This window comes from Lissotriton helveticus, chromosome 5_1, assembly GCF_964261635.1.
Source record: "Lissotriton helveticus chromosome 5_1, aLisHel1.1, whole genome shotgun sequence".
Taxonomy (NCBI): domain Eukaryota; kingdom Metazoa; phylum Chordata; class Amphibia; order Caudata; family Salamandridae; genus Lissotriton; species Lissotriton helveticus.
Window position 1 is genome coordinate 1991128261 of NC_136065.1, and position 18376 is coordinate 1991146636.

At 46.6% G+C, this 18376-nt stretch overlaps 1 protein-coding gene and 1 non-coding gene across 3 annotated transcripts; both read left to right on the forward strand.

Annotated features, from left to right (window-relative positions):
• The first annotated feature begins 7995 nt into the window (after nucleotides 1-7995).
• Nucleotides 7996-17863, forward strand: RACK1 (receptor for activated C kinase 1). 2 transcript variants are annotated; one of them, XM_078645708.1, is made up of 8 exons: nucleotides 7996-8245; nucleotides 9299-9470; nucleotides 9613-9784; nucleotides 10156-10251; nucleotides 11393-11503; nucleotides 13261-13401; nucleotides 17291-17401; nucleotides 17740-17863. In XM_078645708.1, exons 1-8 carry the CDS (start codon nucleotides 8137-8139, stop codon nucleotides 17803-17805), a joined length of 978 nt encoding a protein of 325 aa, XP_078501834.1. In that variant the 5' UTR covers nucleotides 7996-8136; the 3' UTR covers nucleotides 17806-17863. The 2 variants fall into 2 exon arrangements, with proteins under 2 accessions (XP_078501834.1, XP_078501835.1); XM_078645709.1 differs by having other exon boundaries at nucleotides 9613-9760.
• On the forward strand, nucleotides 9047-9178 carry LOC144756960 (small nucleolar RNA SNORA13). The gene has a single exon (XR_013595434.1). It is a non-coding gene; the product is annotated as a small nucleolar RNA SNORA13 (small nucleolar RNA).
• Nucleotides 17864-18376: the final 513 nt, after the last annotated feature.

The following is an 18376-nucleotide window of genomic DNA, read 5'->3' on the forward strand; positions in this document are numbered from 1 at the left end:
CAGAGTGCAGATTCAGAGTGCAGATTGTGGGTGCAGATTGTGGGTGCAGATTCAGAGTGCAGATTCAGAGTGCAGATTCAGAGTGCAGATTCAGAGTGCAGATTGTGGGTGCAGATTGTGGGTGCAGATTCATAGTGCAGATTCAGAGTGCAGATTCAGGGTGCAGATTGTGGGTGCAGATTGTGGGTGCAGATTCAGAGTGCGGATTGTGGGTGCGGATTGTGGGTGCGGATTGTGGGTGCGGATTGTGGGTGCAGATTGTGGGTGCAGATTGTGGGTGCAGATTCAGAATGCAGATTCAGAGTGCAGATTGTGGGTGCAGATTGTGGGTGCAGATTGTGGGTGCAGATTGTGGGTGCAGATTCAGAGTGCAGATTCAGAGTGCAGATTGTGGGTGCAGATTGTGGGTGCAGATTCAGAATGCAGATTCAGAGTGCAGATTGTGGGTGCAGATTGTGGGTGCAGATTGTGGGTGCAGATTCAGAGTGCAGATTCAGAGTGCAGATTGTGGGTGCAGATTGTGGGTGCAGATTGTGGGTGCAGATTGTGAATGCAGATTCAGAGTGCAGATTGTGGGTGCAGATTGTGGGTGCAGATTCAGAGTGCAGATTCAGAGTGCAGATTGTGGGTGCAGATTGTGGGTGCAGATTTTGGGTGCAGATTGTGAGTGCAGATTGTGGGTGCAGATTGTGGGTGCAGATTGTGGGTGCAGATTGTGGGTGCAGATTCAGGGTGCAGATTTAGAGTGTGCAGATTGTGGGTGCAGATTGTGGGTGCAGATTCAGGGTGCAGATTCAGGGTGCAGATTGTGGGTGCAGATTGTGGGTGCAGATTCAGGGTGCAGATTGTGGGTGCAGATTCAGGGTGCAGATTGTGGGTGCAGATTGTGGGTGCAGATTCAGAGTGCAGATTCAGAGTGCAGATTCAGGGTGCAGATTGTGGGTGCAGATTGTGGGTGCAGATTGTGAGTGCAGATTCAGAGTGCAGATTGTGGGTGCAGATTGGGGGTGCAGATTGGGGGTGCAGATTCAGAGTGCAGATTCAGAGTGCAGATTGTGGGTGCAGATTGTGGGTGCAGATTGTGGGTGCAGATTGTGGGTGCAGATTCAGAGTGCAGATTGTGGGTGCAGATTGTGGGTGCAGATTGTGGGTGCAGATTGTGGGTGCAGATTCAGGGTGCAGATTGTGGGTGCAGATTGTGGGTGCAGATTGTGGGTGCAGATTCAGAGTGCAGATTCAGAGTGCAGATTCAGAGTGCAGATTCAGAGTGCAGATTCAGGGTGCAGATTCAGAGTGCAGATTCAGAGTGCAGATTCAGAGTGCAGATTCAGAGTGCAGATTCAGAGTGCAGATTCAGGGTGCAGATTCAGGGTGCAGATTCAGAGTGCAGATTCAGAGTGCAGATTCAGAGTGCAGATTCAGAGTGCAGATTCAGAGTGCAGATTCAGAGTGCAGATTCAGGGTGCAGATTCAGGGTGCAGATTCAGAGTGCAGATTCAGAGTGCAGATTCAGAGTGCAGATTGTGGGTGCAGATTGGATTCAGAGTGCAGATTGTGGGTGCAGATTCAGAGTGCAGATTGTGGGTGCAGATTGTGGGTGCAGATTGTGGGTGCAGATTGTGGGTGCAGATTGTGGGAGCAGATTGTGGGAGCAGATTCAGAGTGCAGATTCAGAGTGCAGATTCAGAGTGCAGATTCAGAGTGCAGATTGTGGGTGCAGATTCAGAGTGCAGATTCAGAGTGCAGATTCAGAGTGCAGATTCAGAGTGCAGATTCAGAGAAAACTCAGCAGCACCACCACCACAGCATCAATCTGTGCAACCATTCAACAACAACTGGTTCAATTATGTTCTCTCAATGTTTCAAGCTTTATTACAAATGTCACAAAAAGATGTTATTTCACTTCTGTTCTTGGATTTTCATCACAATAAAATACACTGAACATAATCGTCACAAACGTTATTTACAAAAGTTTAAGCTATTGCCAATATAAATTACAATCACTTTTATTTAAGTATTAATTATTTTTAAAAATTAAAAGCCGTTGCTATTTGTAATATCAATACATCTAAGTCACGTAAATACAAAACATGTGTCATTACAAATGCTATAGTCGTCACATGTGCGAAAGTTATAACTATTGGCATTGAAAATGACAAAGCTATTAATTTAGCTATTTTCTAAATCAACACATAAATAAAAAAATTGTCATTTACAAGACCAATAGCTCAAACTTTCATAATGCGAGACCTATTGCATTGCAAATGCTTGTTTTTTTTCTGAGGCCTAGGGGCCTTCCTGACTGGATTTCACAAAACACACAAAATGGTGGCTTCCAACTGCCACAACTGATTACCTCGGGGACTGGCCATAGATTTGTATGGGGGATCTAGAACCTTCTGGCCTGTTCTGGACAAATGGAACCTGGGGTATAAATAGGCCAACTGTAGGGCGGCCATTTTAGAGGGACCAGAGAACTTGGTCGGGTCCTGGTAAGGAGTGAGGCAATTGTGAGGGGAAGGAGGCGCACTGGGAGAAGCTAGATCGACTTATAGGCCGGCTGCTCTACTGTGACGACGCAACCCCCCCTTCTGTTGACTAAGCCCTGCCAGAGTGAAGCTACCCATCGCTTCATAGTTCTTTTTGGACATTAAAAGGCATGGCCAACTGATGTTGGAATAGTAAGAGGAAACTGGTTCACAATTCTGGATTCAGTGACGGCTGATTTGGAGGAGTCAACTCAGCCTGTGGGATTTCTGGGTTCCGCTCGTCTTTGCTGAATAGAGCGCTATCTGGCCGGGCTGTGAGACGTCCTCCCACCAGCACGGAACTTTGAATGCTGAGGTCGCGCCGCGAAAGACAAGCGTCAGTCCGCCACTAAAAGTGGAAAGAGCACTCACCGAGTGGAGGCCCTAAGGTCAGCTGTGGCTCGGCGAGGAATCCCCCTGCGGTGGGGGTGAGGAGTTCAGCAGACGTCTTGCGAGGACGACGGAAGCCGAGGTAAACCCCGGGAGTCAGACGGCAGCGATGTAGGAAGAGGCGGGGTGACGCCAGAGGAACCCGGACGAAGGCGGAGACCTGCGTGTGTGCGGAGCCAGGAGGAGGAGGAACGCGGAAGCTTCCGCTCGCGCACCCAAGGGCTCACAGAGTGAAGAACGGCGAGCCAAGCCCGCGGGAAGTGGAGCCTTCGCCGGTCAGGAACACGGAGCCGGCGCTGAGGGGAATCTGAGGGACAGAGCCACAAAACAGAAATAAGCTGGGAAACCGGAATAGCGGGGGCGGAGGAGGAGATTGCAACCAGGCCCGTATCGTGACTGAATGAAGGCCTAGTCAGTGACCCTTCAGCCCACCAGCGTGTAAAACCAGACTTGCTTCACCGAGAACAGTTCCTTCAAGCGCCAGGCTGGTTCTTCCTGTGACTGATTGTCATTAGGGTGTTGTAGAAGGGAGAGATTTCAGGCACAAGTAAACGATATGAGAGACTAGGGCATAAAGCCGTTTCAGAAGTGAGCCGGATAGTCACTAGGGAATAACATGGGGCAGAGGATGGAGGTCTGAATGGTGTAATCAAGATATCCAGACCATCCTAGAATAAAGGGTATGCTTTGTAAGTTGTGTAATGTGATGAGATAACCTTCCTGTTCCATCTCCTTTTAGATAGACCACCACAAAATACAATTTTTCAAGTGTACCATCGAAGGAACCAATACCTAAATAACTGTAACTCCCAGCTGCTGTTGCCTACGAAAATCCCAGGGTAACGTACAATCCGACTTCCTCCCTGGAGTGTGATGATCAATCAATCAATCAATCAAGGACATTTATAGAGCGCACTACTTACCCGTAGGGTCTCAAGGCGCTGGGGGGGGGGGGGTTGCCGCTACTGCTCGAACAGCCATGTCTTCAGCTTCTTCCTGAAGGAGAGGTGGTCCTGGGTCAGGCGCAGGTCAGTCGGGAGGGAGTTCCAGGTCTTGGCGGCCAGGTAGGAGAAGGACCTTCCTCCTGTAGTCGCTCTTCGGACGCAGGGGACGGCGGCGAGGGCGTGGTTGGCTGATCGGAGGTGGCGTTTGGGTGCGTAGAAGTTGACTCGGTTGTTGAGGTAGCTCGGGCCCTGGTCGTGTAGGGCTTTGTGTGCGTGGGTGAGGAGGCGGAAGGTGATTCTTTTGTTGACGGGGAGCCAATGCAGGTCTCTCAGATGTCCGGAGATGTGGCTGGTTCGTGGGATGTCGAGGATGAGTCTGGCTGAGGCGTTCTGGATCCGCTGGAGTCTCTTCTGGAGCTTGGCGGTGGTACCGGCGTAGAGGGCGTTGCCGTAGTCCAGTCGACTGGTGACGAGGGCCTGGGTGACGGTCTTCCTGGTCTCGGTGGGGATCCACCAGAAGATCTTCCGTAGCATGCGTAGGATGTTGAAGCACGCCGAGGAGACGTTGTTGACTTGTCTGGTCATGGAGAGGGAGGAGTCCAGGATGAAGCCCAGGTTTCGTGCGTGGTCTGTTGGTTTGGGTGCGGTGCCCAGGGCGGGAGGCCACCAGGAGTCGTCCCAGGCGGAGGGTGAGGAGCCCAGGATGAGGACCTCCGTCTTGTCCGAGTTCAGTTTCAGGCGGCTGGTCGTCATCCACTCGTCTCGATCTGTCTAATTATCTCAATCGAACTGTTATAACACTGCTGAAAAGTTAAGGTGTCAGGGAATCTGTGGAAGTAATTCCAATGTGGGGAAAAGAAAATCCATTGAAGCAATGTGCAGATTTATGAATGTCTTAAATGATCAAATATAGAAACATTTCCTACGATAAGGATGTAAACTACTAAAAGTCTGAAAGATTCTAAAGATCTACTTTTATAAAACAGGCCGTATTTTTCCAACCTGGTGTAGTGTCCTTATTTTTGAGTGGATGGGCGTTATGTTAGTGAAGGGTGTGACGCAAACTTAACGCATGTGCCTTTGAATTAAGCCTTTCCATTTAGTGCCAAGCTACCCTATGTGACTTGGAGATCCCAGGTCCAACAGCCACCAATATGGGTAGTGTACCCAAGATGGCCACTATATGGGAAATATTTCAAGTGTTTATGAGAGGGGCGGTCATTACAAAGCTTGCTGGCGTGCTTAGATCCATTAGGGGGCGCTTACAAAGACTCGAGTGGGAATTGGCGGAGCTGGAGCAACAAGTGGTTGCAAATCCGTCACCGGAAGTCCTGAGCCAGATAAGAGCTAAGACAGATGAATATAATGAGGTAGCACAGGCCAAGGTGGTACATCTAGGGAAATATGCTACGGTGAGGGTGTGCAGAGAGGTAGAGCGACCCGGTACAACCTTGGCTTCACTGGTTAGGCCTGTGGGGGGGTCAAACGAAGTGCTGGAGCTACTGGATGAACATTGCATAGCCCTACACGGAGCTACACAAATTGCAGATAGATTACGTACCTACTATTCAGAACTTTATAGTTTGCGGCCATCTGACAATGAGGAGTTGGATGAAGAATATTTATTGTATATAGCCATGAAGTGGCTTACAAACTCAAATAGGGAGCATTTGATGGCCCCACTGCGCCCTACGGAAATCACTGCAGATTTGAAAACAATGGCCAACAATAAAGCCCCTGGATCAGCTGGCCTAACTGTAGCTTTTTACAAAGCATATCTTGATCAATTACTCCCACAACTGGTACTTTTATTTGAGGAGATGGCCACAGATAGGGAAATGCCCTTGAGCATGAGAGAGGCTACCCTGATCACATTGTTAAAGACAAGCCCCTGAACCAGTGTTCGTCCTACAGGCCGCTCTCATTGCTGAATACTGAAACTAAGATATTTGCTAAAATCCTTGCCAACCGCATTGCCCCCCTGCTTCCACTATTGGTGGCCCCCGAACAGTCGGAGTCGTGTCAACTTGTTTGTTGGCCAGTAATTTGAGCGCACTGTTTGGAGCTATGGCTAGTATAGATCCAGAGATACCTGCTGCAGCTATATTTTTAGATGCGGAGAAGGCCTTCGATTCCATTGAGTGGCGCTTCTTGAGTGCAGTGTTGAGACGGGGGGCATGGGAGAGAGATATGTCAAATTGGTTGATGTCTTGTATGAAAAGCCTGCGGTGCGGGTGCACATGAATGGGCTGCTCTCAGAACCAATTCACATTACCAGAGGCACATGGCAGGGGTGCCCTCTTTCCCCTTTGTTGTATGCACTTGCAGCTGAACCGTTGGCTTGCGCGCTGCGCGAATATCATGGACATCGAGGCCTAAGGTTCGATCAGTACAGTCTATTGATCGCAGCCTATGCAGATGACACACTTTTATATGTTAAGGAACCATCACTAAATTTAAAACCCATGCTGCAGGAAGTCGAACGGTTTGGTAAGCATTCTGGTTTGTGTATCAATTGGAATAAACCGGTGGCGTTTCCACTGACCCCTTGCACTGTACTGATTGACGTTCCCTACCCTATTGCATGGACGATGGAGCCTACTCGCTATTTGAGGATACAAATTCATACTGACCCAGAGATTGTGGTCCTTAAGAACTATAAACTCTCAGAATCCATTGACAAATGGATATGTCTGCCACTGTCCTTACTGGGGCGAATCTCACGCCTAAAAATGATAGTACTCCCACACTTATTGTTTCTGTTCGTCAATATACCCATACTAATTCTGAAATCCTTCTTTTGTATGCTATGTTCTCTTCTGATTCACCTAGTCTGGGCCGGTAAGCAGCCACGAGTGAGATGGGAGACACTGACCAAACCTTATTCCGCCTGCGGATTCCGTGCTCCCAATTTTGAATTATATTACTGTGCCGCACAACAGATGCACGCATTTCATTGGTTGCATGGTGCCCCCAACAGTCCACAGCTATTTATTGAAAAGGCGGCAGCGGATCCCCTTACGCTGCCACAGTACCTTGTTGAGGCTCCAGTCAAGCGCTATCACACCATAGACCTTGTGGGTTGCACAAGGAACCTCCTTTGGAGGTCTGCTGAAATGCAGGGACTTACCCCGCTATATTCCCCCAGATTGCCACTGGAAATGTGTGTGTGATTGCCAATGAGGAAAGAGAAGGAGTTCATTTAAGCCATTAAAGTAATTTGTATACATACTATGGGCGATTATTTCCAGGATGGGACAGTCAAACAGTGGGACACGTTGCAGGCGATATTTCAGAATGGTCAGCTTCTCACTAGCCTAGCTTCCCACCCGGCCCTACCGCTCTTACCTGCACAGGCTGGGGCTGTTTTCTAGTCAGATTCTTTCTCCCTAAGCCCTTACAGGCTCATCCCTCCTCCATCTCTCCTTTACTAGACCTCAATTTACTACTACGATCTCCCAATTAACACTTATAGGTTTCTTCCCTCTTATATCTATCCATTACTCTCCATTCAATCGAACAGGCTCACATGTCCTTCGCCCAAATGTACTCGTGCCTCCCTATTCTAATACTAACCTCATATATCCTTATACGAATCCATCACTAATCCTTTTCGTTTCCGGAGTATGGTGCTACTACCAGAAAAGCGCTTCAACTCCCCGTCAGGGAGAGTAAGTCCTATATAAATACAACTATCGAAATGTGAAAAAGAAACTAAGAGCCATCCCTCCTGATACTTTGCACACCACTTACGGAAGTACTGTACGTGTCTGGCTTGTATTACGTAAGTGGTTACACAGCGCCGCCATTTTGCTGTACGGATTGAGTTCGTGCTTTCATGCTGCCTTTCCTCTATGCTTAACATTCTAATATTGAATTGCTGTGCAGTGGTATTGTATGACAACGTATCTGTAGTAGTGCAAGGTTGCTTACGTATCTATGCGCGGGCGTCGTTAATCGGCTTCCATCCCCGTGCACGTACTTATTATGGCAGGTGTTTGACCGAGAGCTACGCGCCATATTGTTGTACGGACAAAGGCAAATGTTCAGGGTGCTCGGCAGCCTAGCTTCTGCTGCACGTGTCACAATGTTGAATGTTTGACAGGGCGCAGCCATCTTGTCACCGGTCTCCGCGGCCGCTTTATATCCGCTTCCGCCGGAAGCTCTTTCTTTTGCTCGGCCGCCCGTCTGAGAGAAGGAGCTGTCGGTGCACTCCCCGTGCTCCATCCGACTCCATCCTCCCCGCGCGCCGTCCCTCCTGGCCAGCCGCTGCCATGTCTGAGCAGATGACCCTTCGGGGTACCCTTAAGGGTCACAACGGATGGGTGACGCAAATCGCCACCACCCCGCAGTTCCCCGACATGATCTTGAGTTCTAGCCGGGGTGAGTGGGGCGGGCTGAAGGCCTTCTGGGGAGAACCGATGTCCGCGTTCAAGTAGGTGGTTGTGGGAGAGAGGGCCTCCCAATACGTGTGTGTGAAAGTTGAATGCACAATGGAATATGTGGATTGTCCACATCGTGCACTAAAATCTTGCTGTTTGCGCACTGGCTGCATTTTCGTGCTGTGATGGTAGATTGAGCCCTTCGTAAATGCTAATTAATATTACGGCGCACCTCGGTTGGGTAGGGGCGCTGTGGGACCGCAACTACAGTGCGGTTCAGTTAAAGGTTAGAAAGATCGGGCTTGTGTAGAGAAGTAGGTTCTAACAATGCACGTGGAAGTAGGCTTGGGGGTGGACTTGAGGTGGGTAATCGACTTGAAGGAAATGGGTAACCAGGATGTGTTGGAGGGGACAGGGCGACAGCGAAGCCATGTTCATGAAAGCTGTATGGTGGTGGAACGTGTTATCATACTTGCGGGTACTTTGTGAATTGAAATGGCAGGCCGTATAGCAATGTCCGGAGCGGTGATTACGAGCAGATTACTGCGAGTGAAAAGCGGCGCAGAAAGGGGCATTGTGGGCCAGAAAACGAGCATCGGACAACACGTCAAGATGTTTTTGATGCCTGAATCTGAGTGTTGAGACAGCCTCTACATGTAGGATATCGCAGTAATCAGAATGTGCTGGCTCTAAGCCTACTAGAAGTGCATGGACTGTTGTAGAGTTAAATGACGTGTGAGTGGTCTTATTTGGGGCACTGCTACTTTCTTTGTGTACTGGTGTCATAAGTCCGGGTGATATTTGCCTTTGTGTTGCCCATTCGCTCCCCTACAGGTGAATGTGGTGTCAGACGAGGCAAACAGTAACTCTTGCATGGCACTATTGGGTGAGGTGCTGCTTGTGCTCCTCCTCCCTAGGCTGTGTAAGGACATAACCACTAACTAGACGAGTGCACAATGTTCTTGTTTCAGTTGCATGTATTCATTGGCGTTGTCTCGGTGTCCTCTGTGCATGTTTTACTCATTTCCAACTGCAACTTGGTTTTCTTCCTTAGATAAAAGTGTAATCATGTGGAAACTGACCCGGGACGAGACCAACTATGGCATCCCTCAGCGCGCTCTTCGAGGACACTCTCACTTCGTCAGTGACGTGGTCATTTCCTCGGACGGCCAGTTTGCGCTCTCGGGGTCCTGGGATGGCACCTTGAGGTTGTGGGATCTTACTACGTAAGTTATGGGGGAATGTTGGCTGCTCCTCTGGGGGTAAGGTCTGTTGACCTGGCTCCTGAAGCCTCTGCATGGCTGCTGCTTGTTTTGGGTACTGTCTGTGTTCGCGGCTCGTGGGTAATCTCTCCTTGTTTTCTCCTAGAGGCACCACCACCCGCCGCTTCGTGGGCCACAACAAGGATGTTCTGAGTGTTGCCTTCTCCGCTGATAACCGTCAGATTGTGTCTGGCTCCCGGGATAAGACCATTAAGCTGTGGAACACACTTGGAGTATGCAAATACACCGTGCAGGTATGCAGCGCCCCGAAGATGGAGGTGAGGGTTAGGAGCAGCGGGTGGCGAAGTAAAGGGAATGTGTGGGTAAGATGCATCAGATGGCTTTAAGTGCCCTTCGGCTGCATCTGGGGTGCCCTGCGGCACTTGCCTTAACTTGTTTGTAGTTGCACTCTTCGCAGTCCTTATGATTAGATATGACACGTATCCGGACCTTGTGGTTTGATGACAAGTCCTGCAATTATGATGGGACACGGTGCGAGTGGTGCAGGGGTGGTCTTTCATGAGTAGATTTGTACCATGCCTTTGATGCCCTGTTGGTGTGTACGTTTTGTGCGGTGTTGACCTAAATCATTAATTACTCTGTCCTACTTTCAGTTTGATTCTCTACTCACACCATGTCTTTCATGCAGGAGGAGAGCCACTCTGAGTGGGTTTCCTGTGTCCGCTTCTCGCCAAACAGCAGTAACCCCATCATTGTATCCTGTGGTTGGGACAAGATGGTCAAGGTGAGTCGGGGTCTTAAGGTTCGGACCTGTAAAAGCAGCCTGAAAGGGGGTGTTCGGTAGCGAACACACACGTTGTGTGTGGACGAAGATTGCTAATTAATGTAAAAGCCAACACTTGGTGTCGGAATGTACGGTATAAATGAAGAGGAATGTGTTTTGGTCCACCGTTTACAAGAGTGAGCTATTTAAATGACTGAGCTATGGAGGGGTGTCTGCTCGTTTTTGGGCGTTATAAAGGCATTGTAATAGCTGGCACGTCTGCATTTTGTTCTATTGTGCAATAAAAGTAGATACATTTAGTATCTGTTCAGGTGGCTAGTGGGAATTGTAATTGTTGCAGCTAGTAGTTTTTTTCTTCCAAGAGAAGGTAGACAGACTAGAAAAGGCACTATGTTTTGCATTAAATGCCCGCGCCTTGGCTTTCCAGTATTTGAGTTTGCTTAATTGTTTCTGCTAAACATTGTTGGTAGAGCTTCTGGGTCCTCTCCAATCTAAAATGTATAAAAAAAAATCCTAAAAGCATTGTTATGGACTACTTTGCATGTCTCTTCCTTTATGAAAGAACAGAAGGCAGTCACTCCCTGGTTGGCCAATAGCTGAAGTAGTCTTACATGCTTTAGTTTATGCTGTGGTGAGCAGAAGTAATGTGTGAATGGAACAGACCAGTGAATGAAGATGGCACTGTCATAGCACTATGGCTTCTTTGTCACTTTTCCGCAGATGTAGGATTTTCACGGTTTTGTTCTGCCACTGGATCCCTAGCCACCCCACCGTCTGCTCATAGGGTCGACGCTTACACGTGCCTTGTCCTCAAGTAAAGAACGGCTGCCTTGGGTTTTGCACTGATGAAACTTTATAAATTGCCTTCCGATTGTCTGTGTGGAGAGCAGAGGCTGTTTCTGAGCAAACTTAATGGCTGTTCTGTTGAGGGCGCACATCTCTGATCAACGGGAAATGGTGTACTCCAGCACAGAGGAGCTTCAGTGGCTTTGCTTGAATAATGGTTACGTAACTTTCTCACTGTGGGGGCGGGGTCAGGGTGCTGCCTCTGTTATAATATGCCTCTCACCTCTTTTGTTATTATACATCCATTGTTTTATAGAATGAGAATATTTTAGATGAGTTTTATGTCCTGCCTTAGGTGTGGAACTTGGCTAACTGCAAGCTGAAGACCAACCACATTGGACACACTGGCTTCCTGAACACGGTCACAGTCTCCCCCGACGGCTCGCTTTGTGCCTCTGGCGGAAAGGTAAGTTTAACCCACCATGCCTTTCTCCTTACGCTGGATTCACGCCCGAGTATGTACTCCGTGCATGAATCCACCCATGCATTCTGAGATCTTTGCAGTGATGAAACCATACTAATGCCTTCCGAATATTATGTGGATAGCAGAGGCTGTTTCTGAGCAGGAATTACAATGCATATACCCTGGATTTTATAGATCATGTGAAATAACGGTGTGCAAATAGTTTCTTGCACACTAATAGCACGTTCGATTGGGTGGCTATGTTCTTCAGTCTCCGGATGTGCAAGTGCCAAGCTAAATTCTTTCTCCACTATCTTTATACTCTCCACTAAAATGAACACCCTGCCCTACCGAAAAACATTGTCGGGGGATTCACACCAGGAACCTGCCTGACATTCTTACTATTAACGTCTATCCTCAATTCATCACGCGGTCCTTGAAATATGTGGTCATCGGGTAAATGCTTGAAGATCGCTGACCTAACCACTTACTTTCTTTTCATCTACCTAAGCAGGTTATAACCTAAGCTCACACCTTTCCCCATAAATTCCCAATGGGTATGGCATCGTTCACAAAGTTTGGTCACCTTTCCCCATAAATTCCCAATGGGTATGGCATCGTTCACAAAGTTTGGACAATAAAACAATGTAAGTGGAGTAGCTCATGCGTTACTGAAATGTTAAGGTCTCTGAACTACTGAGCCTTAGCCAGTGACCTATTGAACAAAGCTGAACTCAGGTTCAGGTCCAAACACAGCCCACCAGGTTTGTCGTTGTTGATGGCAATTTGTAAGATTGCCGCCATATCCTGTAAACTGTTGTCTTTCGAGGTTCAGCTTGCTCACTAATGAGCATAACCAAGAATGATGTAATCTGGAGCAGAGCCATGTCCAACTGAGGTAGTAATTGTGGGGTCTCGCTTTTCAAGATGGTTTTTTTCTCCCTTCCGCCATGGGGTGCTAAGAAATGTGATGTTTGAGAAGTCCTTGCATCGGAACCTTCACAAGATTCCGTTTACCCAGACACTACGGATATTGATCCTGCCTTTCAGTGGCCTTGTGGCATTTGGTTACTCTAAATAGAATATGGACTGTATAGTGCTGATGATTTGCTGCCTCGCTAACGTTTCAGTGCAGAAAAATGAGAATTATTCACGTCCCATTGTCAACAATGCCCATAATGTTTTAAAGGGGTCCTCTAATTCCAGCCTTTTGTTCCTTTGCAAAATCGCTTTTTTCCACGCTGCACTACTCTACCTCTGGGTTCCTGTTAAAGCAAACCATGACACTGACAGACCTTTTTTCAAATCGTATTAAGGGGGCTTACCTTATGAGGCACCAACTTATGGGAAAGCCAGATCTTGGGCAGATAAATTCAGCTGAAGCTTTCTTGCAGCGGACTCGCTACTTCCCCCAAACATTAAAACGCAGTCTGAATTACCGTTATTTGTATTGGCCTTAAAGCTTCTCAGCCTTTGTTTTTTTATTTTTTTTGAAACCATTGTGCCTCGTTTTAGATGGTATGTTTTATATAGGACCAACCAAGCTAGGGGCAATGGTGCAGTGTCCGATTGATGGGATTTGACACCTTTTTAACTGGACCAACAATTTTCATTTTAATTTGCAACAAGTCCAATATTACATACCTATTCCTGACTGGTCCTGGGGAAATCAAAGTGACATACAAACCTAGATATGTGGTCTGTCCCACTTCATAATGTAGCGTATGCATTTCTCAGCTGATGTTGCTTTTTCTTCTCAGGACGGACAGGCCATGCTGTGGGATCTGAATGAGGGCAAGCACCTGTACACCCTAGATAGCGGAGACACCATCAATGCTTTGTGCTTCAGCCCCAACCGCTACTGGCTGTGTGCGGCCACTGGCCCCAGCATCAAGATTTGGGTAAGTGTGCTAGTGAGAGAACTGACTTAAAACTTGTATTGTAGACTATAGTTACCTAGAGCAGTTACTTGTGTCTTCAGCCTTTGCCCTACTGACACGGATTGTGGTTCTGTTGTGTATACATCATTCGACCACAGATGCTAATCGCCCACCCAAGGAGTTTATGTACCATTTGATCAGAACGTAAAGCAGTGTGGTATTGTAGTACTCCACTTTGATTACAAGCAGACCCCGCATGTTTTTTTTTTTTGGGTGGTGGGGGGTTACATCTTGTCCTACATGAGTTCTGTTCGAGGTCTGTATATGATCTGGTTGTGGTGAAATTGTCACTGCTTGTATTCATACTAGAATTTCTTGGGTTTGAAGACAAACTGGGTATGTCTCATGCAATATCTATTAAAAATAGCCTAATAGAGGACTCCTAAATTGGATACTGTACAGATGCTTGGAACACTAGTTTATTCCTGTGGTCCAGAAACGATGAACTACATGGTGGCTGGCACAAATGAGGGCCTGTTGGTAATCCCCCATCCCCCGAATTATGTGTAAGCGTATACAAACTGGTTAATCTGTTAGTATTGAGCATGGGTGGGCAGAACTTGTGGAGTTGTCACTGCAGAATTCTGCGAAGGTATGTGAAAACTCGGCAAGATTCCGCTGAGTTTTGCAAACTGCCAATCTGGCACTTCAAATTGATTTTTAGCACCTGGACCTCGTTCTGCACTGAGAAATCAACACTAACAGCACGACAGGATGCTTCTTTTGAGGTCTCGCTTAGGCAGGGCATGCCTTGTTTCTTGACACGCTTGGTCTATAAATGGGCATTGGGCATTCAGCACTCCCATTGCGTGTGATATGATTCTTTAAAAGCACAAGAAGAACCCTTTCTTTTAATTGGTCAAAAGCTTACATTTGTCAATTTGCTTTTTGGGTCACCGCCTGGAGACTGCCCTTGTTACATGCATTAGTTTACAATGGACATTATAAGTTACTGTCAAGCCTTACGTTTTCTTTTGCCCCTGCTCCTAGCTCAACGTATGCCTGCTTCTCATTCACCCAGTTTTGTGTGTTGCCTTTAGCCCCCACTTCCTCATGCCGTTCAAATTATAAATTCCTGGCTTGTGCAGTTGTCCATGTTTCCCTGCTCAGTGTGCCCTGCGTCCTGTTTTTAATTCACTGTCTACTTTCCATGTTGCGCAATCCCTCCTGCTTTACCGTTAAGCGTGTCCGTGCCTCGTGCAAGCTGACATCTGTGCATGTACCATGTAAGCCATTGCTCTCTCATTGGTGTTAACCTGGGCTGCTTTACCAACGGGTAAAGCGACTCGTTTTTTTATGTATAGCGGCAGCATGATACTTTTAAGTTCAACAGTTCACCACAAAATCCTATAGTTATCAATAGTGTTCAGCTCAGGCCTCCAAAGACTTAGGATAACTTTTGCCAAATTTCAGAAATAGCTTGCTCGCTGATACATAAGCTATCAAACCCAAACAACTGGAAAACCTTCAATCAATCTCCGTAGCTGAGATTGCCAAATGATTTCCAGCTCCACTCCCTCATCTCGCGTCTCAGACCCCATTCCTGTCCAGCTGGTGTAAAAGCTCACTCACCCTAGCCCCGATCCGGACTAGGATTATAAATAGCTCCCTGAGAACTGAAGTCATGATGGACTGTCTCAATCGGCCAAGTCACACCAGTATGAAAAAAAACAGGCTCTGACAAACAATTTTAGCAACTTCAGACCCGTCTCCAATCTCCCTCCAAGCTAAAATCCTGGAAAGATGTGTTCTCTTCTACTCGCCCAAAACATGGACTCCCAACAACTTTCTAGACCCTCACCAATCAGGCTTCAGAAAAGGTTGCAGCCAGACAGCGATCCTGAACGTCAGACTATCCACAAATCACTAAGACAATGACACATGCTATCTACTCATACTCTTGGACCTATCCAGCAGCCTTCGATACATGTTAACCACAAATTACTCATTAAGGCACTCCAAGAAAGGGTAGGAGCAGATTAGGTGGTCCCCCCAAGGATCAGTTCTCTCACTGCAACTTTTCAACATCTACATGAAACCCCTCGCCTCCATTCTCAAAAGTATCACCACCTTCATGCGGATCACACCCATATCCATCTTGAAACCTCCATTGACTACATTCAAAGACCAAACAACACTCTTTAAGTCCAACACTGGCCAGCACTTGTGGCCCGATTCACAGAACTAACTTGGGACCAAATCCTAAATTTACTGCCATTTTGGTATTCACAGAAGGCATTTACTCACTTTGGTATTCACAGAAGGCACTTACATTCATCAAGCCGAAATCGGATTCTGAGAATCTGGCCCTTTGCGAGCGCTATTTTTGCATTTGGGATTTATCATCCCAAATGCAAAAATCGCAATTCTAGAAATCGCTAAATTGCACATAAGGAATCTCAATTTGAGATTCCTTAAATGCAATTCATGAACTATCTTAAAATTGCGAATTCGCAATCTGGGGCCGCTATTTACCGCGAAGTCTAACTACGCGGTAAATAGCAGAAACTTAGAAAAATGCACTTTAGTGCATTGCAAGTTCTATGTTACACACACACATGTCCTTTGGACATGTGTGCGCGCAACACCAGTGTACATTACCATTTCAGGGGTGCTACAGGGTGTCCTTTGGACACGCTGGCACCCTTGAAATTGCTTCCTTATTTGCAATTAGCGAATCGCAAATAAGGAAGCAGTAGTAATTGCATAAAATAATGCGATTTCTACATGCATGCCGTTTTGCAAGTCTTTAATAACCAATCCTTAAAATTCGCTATTAAGGACTCGCAAAACGTTCCTTTGAATCTGGGGGTTTGTCATTTCGGTATTCACAGAAGCTAGGAGTCCTAACTTTAGGACTCCTAAATGCCTTCTGTGAATACCGAAAGTCAAAGTTTGGATTTTTCTCAGTTTAGGAGTCTTTAAGTTCGGAGTCCTAACTTTACTTCTCCTAAACTGAGGAAAAATCCCAACTTTAAAACTTTCGATATTCACAGCAGTCCTAAAGTTAGGAATCCTAACTTTATAAAAAAAATTGTGTTCTGCTTCGCATTAATCTTGAGGAAGAGTTGGTATGTTTTTAAGCTTTAAATAACCATATACTTTGTGAAAAGCTGTTTATTACATCATGTGTACAAACCGGATGCTTTATTACCGCATATGAGGATAATATTCTGCATTGCTAAAGACTTAAAATTTCTCAGACCACTGGGCTCGAACCCAAAACACACGACTTTCATTTACAAAGCCAATAGTTCGAACTCTCCTACATTCAAAACCTATTGCAAATGCTTGTTTTGCTGCTCGTGTGGAATTTTCTACTTGAGCAGCAGCTTTCTGGCCGAACGATCATGACCGGCTACTTTTGTGGGGGCAAATCTCAGAGGGTGCCCTCCCAGCAACTGAAAATCGCACTATGGTATGCTAAAAATCAAATCTTCGTCTCTTGGCTGAATTTGGCAGGAACTTCACCTTAAAATATTTATTACCCGCCCCTAGTTTTGAGTGGGTTTCTGAGTTTATCTCCCTACATTGAAGCTTGAATAGGGGATGGTTTCGTATGTAGGCAGGGAGGGGGTTGAGGAGGGGGGCGAGTGCATAGTTTGTAAGGAAGGCCTAGTTTTTTTTTTTACTGTGAAAAAGCGTCACTTGCCATATGTTCCCAAAAACCTGTATTTCCATTGAAGATTTCGGGTTGAGTCCTTCTCTACTTGTACTGGACACCAACTTGCTTTCAATTGAGTATACCTTCTGCTGCTCAACTGTTCTAGCTTACTATCTTGAGCTTTCAGATCAACTTAACCTTGTGTATCCAACATCTTAACCTGCATCTTATGTTTTTTCCCTGCAGGATCTGGAGGGGAAGATTATTGTGGACGAACTAAAGCAGGAAGTGATCAGCAACAGTAGCAAAGCTGAACCACCTCAATGCACCTCGCTGGCATGGTCTGCTGATGGGCAGGTAAACAAGATTGCTTTCGCTTGCTACTGGGCTGTAGTGTTGTGGAGTAGCAGTCTTAATGCTAAGATCACATCTTGTTTCTATGTTTAAAATACTGATTTGACCACAGCTATTCTTCCTGGGCCTCTCCTGTGACGGATCAGGCATGTACATTCTACTCTTCCATCTGCACTTGTCAGTGATTTATCGACTTATCAGTGCTGTGGCTGATCTTCTGATGGGACCGAGAAGGGGGGGGGGATTAATGAATTGACCAGCTACAATCTGTATTGTAAAATCTGCTGCTTTGTGGTGTTAATTTTGCTTAACGCTAATCTACCCATTCTTTTCTTTTACAGACTTTGTTTGCTGGGTACACGGATAACCTCATCAGAGTGTGGCAGGTCACCATCGGGACGCGATAAATATGCAGATAAAAAATATGCCTTTATTTCTGTTCAGAAAAATAAAAAAATGAAAAGATTTTGGTTTGTGGTGCAGTGTTTGAACTGGGACTGAGTGCCTTTGATAGCAAATTAAAAAATCACTTAAAGAGCAAACTGACCAAGTATGGTACATCAGACCCAATGTAATGCTAATTTGTAGAGCGCATCAATCACCTGTGAGGGTATCTGGTGCTGGAGCAAATGAGTAGGCATACGATGCCCACTGAGTTATATGAAGAGCCAAGTCTTAATCTTCCTGCAGAACTGAGTGAGGAAGCATTGATGTGCGTTGCAAGAAAAATCGTCCGCCTTTGTTTTCGTGAATACAAGGGGGGGGGGTGAACGAGTGGGCTAGAGCATAGATGACTGCTTGGCTGGTGGAACTGTATGAAGCTGGGGTATGTTGGTCCAATATTATGTATGGCATTGCCTGTGTAGTTTTGAATTGGCCGTGTTGGGCAGTGCAGAAGGTGTGGTATAAGACCTGCTGTAACGTTCTGGATGGTCTAGACTCTAGAGTTTTTGAAGACTGCTTGGAAATTCCGCATTG

Coding starts and splice junctions, on each gene's coding strand:
- RACK1 (XM_078645708.1), top strand. CDS start 8,137: ATGTCTGAGCAGATGACCCTTCGGGGTACCCTTAAGGGTCACAACGGA. Junction 8,246..9,298: donor GATCTTGAGTTCTAGCCGGG/GTGAGTGGGGCG, acceptor TTTCTTCCTTAG/ATAAAAGTGTAATCATGTGG. Junction 17,402..17,739: donor CATGGTCTGCTGATGGGCAG/GTAAACAAGATT, acceptor TTTCTTTTACAG/ACTTTGTTTGCTGGGTACAC.